Source organism: Solanum verrucosum, unplaced genomic scaffold (assembly GCF_900185275.1).
Source record: "Solanum verrucosum unplaced genomic scaffold, falcon-dt-bn FXZP01000252.1, whole genome shotgun sequence".
Taxonomy (NCBI): Eukaryota; Viridiplantae; Streptophyta; class Magnoliopsida; order Solanales; family Solanaceae; genus Solanum; species Solanum verrucosum.
The window spans coordinates 6,362,222-6,377,348 of NW_026019988.1; the positions used below are offsets into that span (position 1 = coordinate 6,362,222).

Sequence of the window (15,127 nt, forward strand, 5' to 3'; positions counted from 1 at the left end):
AAAGCTGCAATAAAGAAGTCCTTAAAAATTGTTGTAAATCGGCAAGGACCGAGAACAAATTAAAGCTAAAGGAAAGGAACATTAGACCTGCTCGATATCATCAGTTTGCAGCTTATGTGGTCCAATGTTAATATTTTCCTCTGCAACATTGAGGAAAGAGCAGCTCATTTCTCAACCATTACACATCCTCTCTTCAACTTAAATGCAGGTTAACTTCTTGTATGAGAGGTTAAAGTGTGTGATCGTCTCATCTAAAAACTTAAGCTGTGGATTTAGCTTATAATCTTCTTGTGTATGAAGTGCAGTTGAGTTAGGGATTTAATTGTGATACGATAACTTTGGAAATTGGGTTTGTTGTCTAATTGATATGCCCAACCTAATATTATGGTGAAATTGATGTATTCACCGCGAAAAAGCATAGTTGAGATAACGTGCATTGTGATTTCCTTTAGTTGAATTTATGAACAGCAATCTGTACTTTGTCAACTGCCTTTTTTTGTGAAAAACTGATGTGTGCCATTGTATATTTCTGTTTTGTTACCCTGTAGTGGTATTTGGTGTTGTTTCCGCTATTCATGATGCAATCTTGATCTTTTGGTATGCGTTGCATCTCTAATTTTGCAGTAAAAGTGGTGTCTTTTGTAGTTTGTAGAATCTATCTGAAGTAGAAACAACGAGGCATCAGATTTTTGAGCTTGTTGTACAGAATCAGAAAACCCAAAAATAAGGTACTAAAGCTAGTTAGATAACTGAATTCCTTTACTATGCAATCATGGAGAGAAAATGATCCTTAATATATGAGCTTTGGTTCCATTTTGTCTGTAATGTATAAACATGATGGAAATAGTCTTTAATGTATTCCAAAAAAGTGATTGATTTGGTCGTAAGCCGCATAAGTAAAGACAATCGATACTTCTGCTCTCAAAATAAACTAACCCTCGACATCTTCTTCCATAAACGGCCCAATAATCAAAAATATTCTATGCTTTCTTCCATATTCTATTGAATATATGTTATCACTCCTTAGTCATCCAATAGTTACAACAGTAGTTATTTCTTTTTAGTAGTAGTTATTTTTCCGTGATTCCAGTAATGTTAGGAAGGCATGTCCTAGTTTCTAGGGGTAGTTATCTTATAAGTGTTGTATTTAAACTATTTGTTTGTCTAAGGAGATAGAAGCAGAAAAATTATTTCAGTTTTTGAGTACTTTAACTCAAGAGATTGCAGGTTCTTAACGAACCAACACTATAGGTCATAGGAAGAAAACTTTAGATTTCATCTTGCAACATCCCATAACTAGATCCATAACAGGGACCATAACAATATATTTACCATACAAATGCATTTTTTTCAAGTCCTACCCTGCATCGAAAGTTCTCCCATGGCTCTTTCATGTTAGGACTAGGAATTTCGATGTGGTTTCAGAAATCAAATTGATCGATACAAGAAGGTACCGTTGTTTTGTAGTTTGACAGCTCATTTGCAATGCACATATCGAGGGATCATGAATGTTACTACTTAATGCCTAGAAAATTGAGATAGACCAAGTTGCCTATGGCATCGATCAGGTGGAACAATTAATCAAAGGCATAATACATAAATATGCCCTTTAACTTGGCTTCAAATCACATTTATGCCCTTCAACTTTCGGTGTGCACAAGTAGACACTTAAATTTGTATAAAGTTGAACAAATAGACACACAAGTCCTACATGACATCCTACATGGAATTTTTTATCCTGCGTGGTGTCCTACGCGTATTATGCCATGTAGGACTCATGTGTCTACTTGTTCAACTTTATACAAGTTTAAGTGCCTACTTCTGCATACCCAAAGTTGAAAGACATAAACGTAAAATGAGGTCAAGTTAAAGGGCACATTTATGTATTATGCCTTAATCAAAACAACAGAAAATCACTTTTGCATAGAATCCCAAAAACAATTCTCTTCAAACCAATTCCACACTCAAAAAGCTCAAAACAAATACAATTTAAACACTAAAAACACATTCCTGAAATCTGATTAATGCTCCCTTCAACTGCTTCTTTCTTCCCCCTGCTCATGACAGTATCAAGTGTCAACCAAATGATATATTGCTCATTAAACTCAATGTATGTTTGGTACGATAAAAGTCATTTTCGAGGAAATATTTGTAATTTGCTTACCAAAATAGTTTCATAAAAAAGGGTGAGAGTCATTTTCCATAGAAGTGTATTTAATGTAAAAAAAAAAAGATAGAAAATCAAAACTAATACTAACATATCTTAAGAAATGGTCATTGGGGATTGAGATATATTACCTCTACGATTACGAAACAGGCCAAAAAGGAGTTATCTCCACATCTTGCATTCTCTTGGGAATATGATATAGATGTGGACAGTATTTGATGTCAAGACCTTTAATTGAAGGCATGGCACTTGTGGATAAATGCCATGTTTCTAGCTTGTCAAGATGATGAAGACGAAGGAACTCGAGTTGACTGAAGCTGTTATCACAGCACGCTATTTCTTTTCCTTCATAAGCTTCTTCTAATTCGAGATTCCTTAGGTTTGGCAACATTCCCAAAATAGGCATCGGATCTTCCATGAGTTTTGACTTCCAAAGAACCATCATTGTGATGGAATCTGGAAACAGAGGAAGTTTCTCTATGTTCCCTCTTAACCACAATTTCTGGAGCTTTTGACAAGAATTAACAAATTTAAGAGATGGGAATGATTCATCAGCATAACACAATAATCTGAGAGTGCTAAGGTTTTTCAAGCTGCTAATGTTGTTTAGGGAGTAAGATCTGTTAATACAATCCATGCTTAATTCTCGAAGATTGACTAAATCAACAGGGTCAACATCTTTCCACTGATCACAACGAAAGCCTTTAAGAACTTGAAGATTCGTGAGTTTGTTTATACATTTCAGAGGCTCTGAATATGGAGCAACTAAATGTCTTAGATTTATTAGGTCAGCTGTCTTTTGGGGTAGACGGCTAAACCCTCCATGGTCATTGACAAGAAGTGTCTGTAAATTCTTGAGGTTGCTAATGGAGGAGGGAATATTACAGACACCTCTCAAGCTTAAGAACTTGAGGTAGTACAAACTTCCTATGACATCAGTCATAACATAACCTCCAATATCCAAGTACAATACATATATATGTCGCAACACACTACTGAAGTTTGTAAGATGCATGTTACGAAAATCTGGATCGAAGAACATAATTGACCTCAACTTCAAGTGAGAAAGATCAAGTGAGAGGTACCTTTCTCCTTGACCATGAATGACATGTCTGATACATAAGGAGGATATGGAGTGCTTTTTTGGATCATAAATGTCAAAGAATTTTATATCGAATGCCTTTTGTACGGCAAGATCACGAAGTAAATCATGAACCTTACATACAGTAACTTTTTCCCAAAATGAACGTACCTCTTGTATCAAGCTTCGTCTTATCAGCTCATTCAGGAAGTCTTCAGCGACATCCTCCATTCTTTCTTCTCCATTTGGTATGAGACCCTCAGCCATCCACAACAGTATTATCTTTTCAGCATTGACCTCTTGATCTTCTGGGAAAATACCAAAGTACAGAAAACACTGCTTGAGCGTAGCTGACAAATCGTTGTAGCTCAATGATAGTATGTAGGAGATTTCAATGGAGTCATCTTGAATGTTCTGCCAAAAGTGGTCTTTCACCTTTTGCCATTCGCCTAGCCCCCTTTTATGTGAAAGTAGTCCGCTCAATACAACAATTGCAAGAGGTAAGCCTCTACACTTTTCCACCATATCTCTAGCTATCCTTACCATTTCTGGAACCATTGCCCGAACATCAAGTTGTTTCCTACAAAAGAGGTCCCAACTTTCTTCTCGGGTTAGGAAACGAAGGTTATGGACAAAACCTCTGTTGTCGGCTCTTTCAGCAACATCATGTTTCCGCGTGGTAATAATAACTCTGCTGCCATTCTTGCTATCTGGGAATGCTCTTTTCAAACTCTCCCATGCTTCTCTCTGCCATACATCATCAACCACTACAAGGTATTTGCCTTCTTTCAATAGATCACGAAGGTAAATTTCTAGATCGCTTTCTGTCATCCTTTCCAAAAATTCTAGAGTTCCCTTTGTGCGACCTTGGATGGATTTTATGATATTCTTAAGAAGATCCATTGTGTTGTACTCTTGAGAAACACATATCCAAGCGCGTGTAGGGAAGCTTGACACTATATTAGGACTGTTGTAGAGGTTTCTTGCAAGAGTGGTCTTGCCTAATCCGCCCATGCCATGAATGGAGATGACGCTTCTACGAGGCTCTGCTTTGAGAAGTTCAGCTAGCAATTTTTGTACAACATCCTGAAGTCCAACAAAAATGTTATCCTGGTCATCCACATATGATGTAGTTCTCCTCAATTTTCTAACCTGATTACTTGACCCTTCTCCAGCATTATTGATATTTGTAATACCATAAGTCTCTCGTTTGCGAGAGATATCCATGATTCGTTGCTTGAGTGATTGGATCTCCTCAGCGACATTGTAGAATTTCTTCTCCTTCCTACATATGCAAGCAAAAGCCTTGAGACGACTAGCACGTTTACCAGCCTCGAAGCTGTAAGCCTCGAGTATAGCAACAGCGTCATTAGCAATAGAGTTGATCTCAAACACCCATTGTTGAACTCTTTGATCACCACTTTGCTTTTGTTCTGCCTCTCTGAGGAAAGACTGCATGAAGAGTAGCTCATTTCTCAGTGACTCAACTTCCTTTCTCAGATTTTTACGCAGGGAAACTTGTTGTATGAGGAAATCACCCATTTTTTGAACTGCAAATGACACAAAGGCATCAGTCATCTTTAGGAATACTACTTTTGATTGGAAAAAAATAAATAATGAAGAGGGGGTAGCTGTATGGAAATTAATATTTTTTTTTTGTAAAAGGTAAAGTTTGTATGGAAATTTATATTTTTTTTGCAAAAGGTAAAGTGTGTATGTAAAAAAATAAATATTGGAAGCAGTAGATTGAGAGTTTGATAAAAGATGAATAATATTGTTATTCATGGAATTCAGTATTTAAAGCTTCAAAAATCTGACAGGGGAAAAGTCTTAAAGTAGAAAGATGATAGAGTTGAGGTAAATGATAAAGAGAAGTATATATTCTCTACTAAGTGCAAGGCAAGAATTTAAAATTGCATGACACAAGTTATGCTCTAAAGGCATAAGTTTAGTCACACAAGTTGCCTCTTAAGACAAGAAATTATGTCAGATTTTATCTCAACGAGCACGAGATAAAGAGGTTGTTTCAGAAAGACCCTTGGCAATAAGTTCGATAGGGCAAACATTATTTAAAAAGTTATGTCCATCGAAATTAGATTGTAATTAAGGATATTTTAGTCAACATATTTTGTGGCATAATGCATACATATGTCGTTTAACTTGGCTTCATTTCATATTTATGTCCTTTAATTTTGGGTGTGTGCACAAGTAGACACTTAAACTTTTATAAATTTGATCAAATAGAGACACACATCCTATGTGACATCCTACATGACAATTTATGTTCTACGTGTATTATGTCACATGGGAGTGTACAAAACCGAACCGAAAACCGAACCAAACCGTAAACCGAATCAACCCGAAAAAAAAAACCCGATTAGTGGTTTGGTTTGACTTGGTTTGGTTTTGAAAAAAAAAACCCGACTATATTTGGGTTGGTTTGGTTTTAACTAAAAAAAACCAACCCGAGACCAAACCAACCCGAATTTATATATATAATTTTAAAATTTTATTTTATACATAAAAATATGTACTTTGATATAATTTTTAAATATTTCTTATACTTTTCCATAGTTTTTATCTTTTAATATATTATTTCAAGTTTGAAACTTAAAATTATGAATGGGCCAATAAAGATAATAGCCCATAGATGTTGGTAATTATAATAAAGCTTAAATCAAAATCAAATTAATACTAATGCAAAATGAAAATCAATTCAAAACTAAGAATGATAATAATATTGAATATTTGTTCTTTAGTTTTACATTGGTTTAGACAATTAAAATACATAATCTAATTTTAATTTTCTTTAATATTTAGTCATGTAACTAATACTTATTAAACTTAATTTTAGCATGATTTAGTACTTTTAAATTATGATAATTTTCATTATGACTTGTTAATTTGCAATATTTGTTTTATGCGATTTCATTATTATTATTATTTTTGTTGGATATTTTAGTGTCATTAATCATATTATATTGTGTTATATTTTTAAGAAACATCTTAGATAGTTGTATTTTGGTAGGACTAAAGAAATATTTGAAGTACAAGTAACTTATATGTTTGTATGAATACTTTACCGGAAAAACCCGAAACAACCCGAAAAACCGAAAAACCCGAAAAAACCCGAGGTTGAAAAACCCGAGTTTTATTGGTTTGGTTTGGTTTGGTTTATAAATTTAAAAATCCAACACAAATGGTTTGGTTTGATATTTGAAAAACCCGAACCAACCCGGCCATGTACACCCCTAATGTCACGTAGGACTCAGGTGTCTACTTGTTCAACTTTATAGAAGTTTAAGTGTCTATTTGTGCACACCCAAAATTAGAGGACATAAATATGAAATGAAGCCAAGTTAAACGACATATGTATGTATTATGATTTATGCCTATTTTTATTAAATGAACAATATAAAAAAATTAAAGACAACGAATTTGATAGATAAAAATTAAAACTCACCCCAAAATTAGGGCATTTGTGCTAATGATTTTGGCCTATTTTATACCTTTCCAAAAAATATTGTTTATTTAAAAAGACATCTCATATTAGAATAAAGGCATTTTAATATTGAGATCAGAAGAGTTGGTTTAATTGTTCCTCCACCTAAATTACTTCACCTAATTAATTATACATCTGTTTTATCTTATGGAAAGACTAGTTACGACATTTTAATCAGGAACGAAAGATTTTTAAAATTTTCATGGTATCAATGTGGTTATAAAATCATATTATTAATGGTAAAATGAGAAATTTCAAATTTAATCTTGATAGATACCTTTCTTTTCTTTTTAATTTTCCTTGTTTGGGAAATCTATAGGGAAAAATATGAGCTAACTTAGTAGAGAAGAAATAAAATATTCAATAAGTCAGCACAAATTAATTCGAATTCATCCATGGAGGTTATTCCATAAAAGATTTTGTTAGAACTTGAAGTTCAAGTTCTCAAAATTAATTTGTGGTAAACCATTTTTTTTTTTTAAAAAAGGAGTGATTTTTCAAGAGAAGTGAAATGTCGAGATGAGTTATAATATAAAAATGGAATTATTTGGATTGAATTTTAGTTTTATTTCGTTGGAATTCAAAATTATATTAAAGTTATACGATAATTGTATAATGACTGATGAGTTATATGAAAATTGTGTTGAAGTTTCGTATGTTGTTTGTTATAGTTGTATGAAATTTAAATGAAAGAAAATACCCTTCAAAGAACAATTTTATTCCCTTTAATAAAATTTACTGATCCGTAATTTAATATGTCACCAAAATTTGAAAAAAGCTTCATCTATGTCATTCGTTAAAAGTTTGGCTCATCTATGACATTTTCGTTTGAGAAAAGACTTATTTATGTCAATATTTGTTAAGTAAAATGACTTAGATGAGCCAAACATTTAACGGATGACAAAAATGAGTCTGTTAATGTTCAAGTTTAAGGACTTCTTTTGTTCTGCATCTTTGAGGAATGACTGTATGATAAGTAGCTCAGTTCTCAGCCATGTAATTTCATCTCTGAGATTTGTTCTTAGTGAAACTTGTTGTATAAGGAAATCACCCAATTTTTGAACTGCAAATGACACAAAGGCATCAGCCATCTTTAGGAATACTACTTTTGATTGAAAAAAAGAAGAAGAAGAAGGGGGGTAGATTGAGAGTTTGATAAGTGATGAATATTGTTAACATGGAATTCAGTATTTAAAGCTCAAAAAATCCGACAAGGGAAAAAGTTGTAAAGTAGAAAGATGATACAGTTGATGTTAATCATAAAGAAAAGTATATATTCTCTACTAACTGCAAGCCAAGAATTTAAAATTGCATGACACAAGTTATGCTCTAAGCAATAACTTCAAGTGTAGTGGCAAAACCAAAAATTTCGCTAAGAACATTCAAGTGTCCAGTTATGTGGCAACGCCACTGCTTCAGTTGCACAAGTTGTGTGTTAAGACAAAAAATTATGTCCCAAGGCACAAGTCCCGCGGGGCAAACAACAACATACCTAATGAAATTCCACAAATGGATCTGGAAAGGGAAAAATATATGCAGATTGTACCATTATCCCGTGGAGGCAGATAGACTAGCTATTTCAGAAAGACCCTCAGTAATACGTCCCCTAGAACAAACATTATTTTAAAAGTTCTATCCAACGAAATTAGATTGTAAATAAGGATATTTTAGTCAATAATCTTTGATCTTTAAATAATAGATACCTTTCTTTTCTTTTTAATTTTCCTTGTTTGGGGAATCTATAGGAAAAAATGATGAGCATGGCTTCTCAATTCCATCAAGATTTTGTAAGATCTTGAAGGTCAAGTTCTCAAAATTGATTTGCTAAAAACGAATTTTTTTTTTGAATTGGTGATTTCTCAAAAGAATTGGAAAGTTGAGGAGACTAAAATTATAAAAAATGAGATCATTTGGGTAAAATTCCAATTAGTTTTGGATTAAATTTTTTATTTTAGTTCGTTGACATTCAAAATTATAGACGAATTGTATCCAAAAATCGTATGATAATCATATAATGACGGATGAGTTATATGTAAATTTATATAGTTATATACATATTTCATACCAAATTTATATATCGTTCATACACAAAAAAATTTGAACGAAGTTCTAAGCTCTAAGTGAGATCTATATATTTCATATGATTTTTACACTGTTTTCATCATACACGAAATTTCGTATATGTTTGCAAAAAAAAAAAAAAAAACTCCTGCTATGTTTGAAATTCTTTTGCTACGTTTCGTAAATATGAATTTTATTTTTATATATATAGGGGATTTTTCTACAAACTTTTAGTTTCTTGTATTACTCTAAAAGCAAATTCATAACTCTTTAATATAAAAAAAAAAGTTTTATTTTCTTCTATTACGTTTCTAAAAGCAAATTCCACATTCTTTATTATTAAAAAAAAATTACTTTCTTCTATTAGGTTTTCCTCTAAAAGCAAATTCCACACTGTTTAATGTAAAAGCAAAACAACCAAAAAAAAAAGAACAGAATGTTGAAATAATCCAAGTTGATTGATGGTTGGAGAAGCCAAGTTGATTAAGGTGAATGTCTTCAAGTAACAGCTTCTTCTCTGTTGATTTAACACAAATATTATTTATATGGAGTAAAAGAAAAAAATGAAGTTTAGGGAGTATGATTTCTTAATATCATGCATGCTTAATTCTCGGAGATTGACTAAATCAAAAGGGTCAACATCTTTCCACTGATCACAACCAATGACATCAACAACTTGAAGACTAGTGAGTTTGCTTATACGTACTAGAGGTTCAGAGCACAAGTAGGCACTTAAACTTGTATAAAATTGAACAAGTAGACACACGTGTCCTACATGGCGTAATACACATAGGACGCCACATAGGATACAAATTTCCACATAGGGTGTCATGTAGGACAAATGCGTCTATTTGTTCAATTTTATACAAATTTAAGTGCCTACTTGTGCACACCCCAAGTTAAAGGTCATAGTTGTCAGTAGACGTCAAGTTAAAGGGTCGTGTTTATGTATTATGTCTTATCTTAAATGTGGATAAGTAAGATCGCACATAGAAAAACAATTAACTGAAGGGAAAACGCTCAACTTTGTCATCGAACTATTAGAAATGTCTCATATATGTTATTCGTTAAATGTTTGGCTCATATTTGAAATAATAACATAAATGAGCCTATTTTTTAACGAATGACATAGATGAGTCTTTTCTCAAAGTTCAATGACATATTTGAACGTTTTTTCTTTTAAAAAATAATATAATTAATAACGTGGCCAAATCATAATTGACCAAGTATAACAAACGATTTTGCAAAACCGAAACTATTTTCAGTTAACAAATACTGACATGAATGAGCCTTTTTTCAAACAGAAATGACATAAATGAGCCAATTTGTTAATAGATAGCATATATAAACCTTTTCTCAAAGTTTAATGACATATTTGAACATTTTCCCTTTTTAGATTTTGGTGTCTGTTTGGTTCTTTAACTCTCAAAAGAAGATTAACCAACAAAAACTGTTCAAAAGAAGCCTAATTGATTTTCTCAGTCACTAAATATTTTGATATTATAATGACTATTGATTGTTCAGCTGCTTTAGCTTTCAGCCATTTTGTAAGAATTGCATCAAATGAACCTGTTTTTATAACGCCGATAACATAAATGAGTCATTTCTAATAGTTCAACAGCATATTTGAGCCTTTTCCCTTTATTAAATCATCACAAAATCATTTTAGCATAGAATCCCAAAAAAAATAAAAAATACATCTGTTTGAACCAATTCCACACACTAAAACAAGCCAAAAACAGGAAAAAAGAAACATTGAAAAAAAGAATGTTGAAATAATCGAACTTGATTGATGGTTGGAGAAGCCAAGTTGATGATGGTGAATGTCTTCAAGTGACAGCTTCTTCTCTGTTGATTTCACCCAAATATTAAGACACGATTTATATAAATAAATCAACAAAGTTATATATTTGTTTGTATATTTACCTTTGGTATTGTGAAATAAGACATCATATATGGTTGAAAAGCTTCAGCGCATTTAATTTCTCTTCAATAGGCAATGGTTCCACATCTTTCATTCTCTCAAGAATTTGGTTCAGCTTTAGACAGCGATCGATACGAAGAGCTTTGATCAGAGGCATGGCACTTGTTGCTAAATTCCATCTTTCTAGGTTCCAAAGACAATCAAGACTAAGGAACTTCAGTTGACTAAAACTGTTATCACTGCAGATTATTTCTTTTCCTTGATAAGCTCTAAACAAACAGAGATTCCTTAGGTTTGGCAACATTCCCAAAATAAACATCGGATCTTCCATGAGTTTTGAGTCGACAAGAGTCAGCATTGTGATGGAATTTGGAAACAAAGGCAGTTTCTCTATTCTACCTTCTAACAACAATTTCTTGAGGTTATGACAAGAATTAAGAAATTCAAGAGATGGGAATGATTCATCAGCATAACACAACAACTTGAGAGTGCTAAGGTTTTTCAAGTTGCTAATGTTGTTGAGGGAGTAAGATTTGGTAATACTAATCATGCTTAATTCTTGAAGATTGACTAAATCAACAGGATCAACATCTTTCCACTGATCACAAGAGACGCCTTTGAGAGATTGAAGACTTGTGAGTTTTCTTATACGATTCAGAGGTTCTGAATAGGGAACAGCTAAATATCTTAAATTTATTAGGTCAGCTGTTTCGGGGGGTAGTTGGCAGAATTGTTTGAAATTACATTTGACACAAAGTATTTGTAAATTCTTGAGGCTGCCAATGGAGGAGGGTAAATCATGAATAACACCTGTCAATCTTAAGAACTTGAGGTGGTACAAACTTCCTATGGAATCAGGTAAAGTGCCATCAATAGTATCCATGTACAACACATATACATGTTGGAACACACTACTGAAGTTTATATGACTCATGTTACGAAATCCTAGATTGAAGAACATAATTGACTTCAACTTCAAGTTAGAAAGATCAAGTGAGAGGTACCTTTTTTCTTGACTATGAATGCCATGTCTGATACATGAAGAGGATATGGAGTGGTTTCTTGGATCATAAATGTCAAAGAAGTTTACCTCCAATGCCTTTTGTATCGCAAGATAACGAAGTAAATCATGAACACTACATACTTCAACTTTTTCCCAGAATGTATCTACCACTTGAACCAAGCTTCGTCTTTTCAGCTCATTCAAGAAGCCTTCAGCGACATCCTCCATTCTTTCTTCTCCTCTGGGTATGAAACCTTCTGCCATCCACAACCATATTATGTTTTCAGCCTCGACCACTTGACCTTTTGGAAAAATACCAAAGTACAAAAAACACTGCTTGAGCGCAGTTGACAAATCATTGTAGCTTAATGATAGTATTTTGAGGCTTTCAGTACATTCATCTTCAATAATGTTCTTACAAAGGTGATCTTTCACCTTTTTCCATTCGTCTAGCCCCCTTTTATGCGAAAGGAGTCCGCTCAATACAACAATTGTAAGAGGTAAGCCTCCACACGTTTCCACCATATCTCTAGCTAACCTTTCCATTTTTGGAACCATTGCCTGAACATCGAGTTGTTTCCTACAAAAGAGATCCCAACTTTCTTCTTGGCTTAGGTAACGGAGATAATGGACAAAACCTTCGTCTGCTCTTTCAGCGATATCCTTCATGCGGGTGGTAATAATGACTCTGCTGCCTTTCTTGCCATCTCGGAATGCTTTTTCCAAACTCTCCCACGCTTCTGTATGCCATAGATCATCAACCACAACAAGGTATTTGCGTTTTTTTAAAAGAGCCCGAAGGTAAATTTCTAAATCTCTTTCTGTCATCCTTTCCAACCAATCTAGAATTTCCTTGCTGCAAGATTGGATGGATTTTATGATATTCTTGAGGACATCCACGGTGTTCTTTTCAGGAGCACATATCCAAGCACGCATATGGAAGCTATTGACTATATTAGGATTGATATAGAGGTTTCTCGCAAGTGTAGTCTTGCCTAAACCACCCCTTCCGCAAATGGAGATGACGCTTGGACGAGCCTCTGCTCTGAGAAGTTCATCTAACAATTTTTCTACAACATCCTGAAGTCCAACAAAAACGTAATTCTGGTCATCCACATTTGAGGTAGTTCTCCTCAATGTTGGTAACCTGATTACTTGGCCCTTCTCCTGCATTATAATTGATATTTGTAATACCATAAGTCTCTCGTTTGCAAGAGATATCTATGATTCGCTGCTTGAGTGATTGAATCTCCTCAAGGACATTGTAGAATTTCTTCTCCTTCCTACATATGCAAGGGCAAGCCTTGAGATGACTAACACCTTTACCAGCCTCGAAGCTGTAAGTCTCGAGTATAGCAACAGCGTCATTAGCAATAGAGTTGATTTCAAACAGCCATTGTTGAACTCTATGATCTCCACTTTGCTTTTGTTCTGCATCTCCGAGGTATGACTTTATGATGTGTAGCTCTTTTATCAGCCACTCAACTTCCTCTCTGAGATTTGTTCTCAGGGAAACTTGGTCTCTGAGGAAATCACTCAATTTTTTAACTGCAAATGACACAAAGGCATCCGCCATCTTTAGGAATACTACTTTTGATTGAAAAAAAAATAAAAAAATGGAAATTAATAATTTTTTTGCAAAAGGTAAAGTGTGTATGAAAATTAATATTGGAAGCAGTAGATTGAGAGTTTGATAAGTGATGAATATTGTAATCATGGAATTCAGTATTTAAAGCTTCAAAAAGTTCTAAAGTAGAAAAGTATATATTCTCTACTAAGTGCAAGGCAAGAATTTAAAATTGGTTAACACAAGTTATGCTCTAAGGCATAAGTTCAGTGGCACACGTTTATGTTGATCTTACCACTCCCTCGTATAGATAGAGAGGTTGTTTCAGAAGATCATCGGCAATTCAACACTAAAGAATGACAATAATGTTGAATATTTGTTTTTTAGTTTTACATTGGTTAGGCAATTAAAATACATAATCTAATTTTATTTTTAATATTTAATCAAGCAATTAATACTTATTAGACTTATTTTAGCATGATTTAGTACTTTTAAATTATAATCATTTTTCTAATGACATATTAATTTGCAATATTTGTTTTATGTTATTTCATTATTATTTTTTGTTGAATATTTTAGTGTCATCCCTCATCTCATATTTTGTGTTATTTTCTTAAAAAGTATCTTAGATAGTTGTACTTTGGTGGGATTGAAAAAATATTTGAAGCACAAGTTAATTACATGTTTGCGAATACTTTACAGGAAAAATTTCAAAAAAAAACTAGAGATTGAAAAACTCGAGTTTATTAGTTTGATTTGATTTATAAATTTAAAAATCAAACACAAATGATTTGATTTGATATTTGGAAAATCCGAACTAAGCCGATCACGTACACCCCTAATAGATACCTTTCTTTTCTGTTTAGTTTTCCTTGTTTGGGGAATCTATGAGCATGGCTTCTCAATTTATCGAAGATGCATTTTGTTACTTTGAAGAGAAGAAATAAAATATTCAATAAGTCAGCACAAATTAATTCGAATTCAGCCATGGAGGTTATTCCATAAAAGATTTTGTCAGAACTTTAAGTTCAAGTTCTCAAAATTAATTGCCGTAAATGAATTTTGTTTTGAATGCATGATTTCTCAAAAAAATTGAAATATCGAGATGAGTTATAATATAAATTTGAGATTATTTAGGTAAAATTTGAATTAGTTTTGGATTGAGTTTTAGTATTAGTTAATTGAAATTCAAAATTATGAATTGTATCAAAAATTGTGTGATAATCATACAATGACAGATGAGCTACATGAAAATTGTTTTTATTTTAGGTATGTTATTGTAGTTGTATTTTTCTTCTAGTCTCCCACCTGATGTTCGGCACTTGCATTGAAGCCTGACTATTTCGAATTCACGCCCCGTAGGGTCCCATTTGAGGAGAAGCATTTGCTACTAAAAAAAATTTCATACTCAGGGTTGAATATGAGACTTATAGTTAAGAGAAGAGCAACATCATCCATTGTACCACATCCTTTGGTGGTATTGTAGTTGTATTTAGTTTGATATAAATGTTGTATACAATATTGTTGTAGTTGTTTAAATTTTAAGTAATCTGCATGAACTTCATACAAAATTTATATAGTTATATAAATATTTCATACCAAATTTATATACTTTTCGTACACAAAAATTGTGAACGAAATTCTAAGCTTTAAGTGAGATATATTTATTTCATATGAATTTTACATTGTTTTCATACACGAAATTTCATATATGTTTGGAAAAAAACTCTTGCTATGTTTGAAATTAGTTTGCTACGTTTCGTAAATATGAATTTTAATATATATATATTGGTGATTTTTCTACAAAGTTTTAGTTTTTGTA

The 15,127-nt window shown here is 32.9% G+C and overlaps 2 protein-coding genes and 1 pseudogene across 2 annotated transcripts; all 3 read right to left on the reverse strand.

Annotated features, from left to right (window-relative positions):
- The window catches only part of LOC125818758 (disease resistance protein RPP13-like), a 74,480-nt pseudogene that overhangs the window by 45,236 nt on the left and 14,117 nt on the right, over positions 1–15,127 (reverse strand).
- Positions 2,307–4,836, reverse strand: LOC125819134 (disease resistance protein RPP13-like). Its single transcript, XM_049498649.1, has one exon. It carries the CDS (start codon positions 4,824–4,826, stop codon positions 2,307–2,309), a length of 2,520 nt encoding a protein of 839 aa, XP_049354606.1. The 5' UTR covers positions 4,827–4,836.
- On the reverse strand, positions 10,761–13,314 carry LOC125819135 (disease resistance protein RPP13-like). Its single transcript, XM_049498650.1, has 2 exons — positions 12,886–13,314; positions 10,761–12,818 (listed from the first exon to the last, which is right to left on the reverse strand). Exons 1-2 carry the CDS (start codon positions 13,312–13,314, stop codon positions 10,761–10,763), a joined length of 2,487 nt encoding a protein of 828 aa, XP_049354607.1.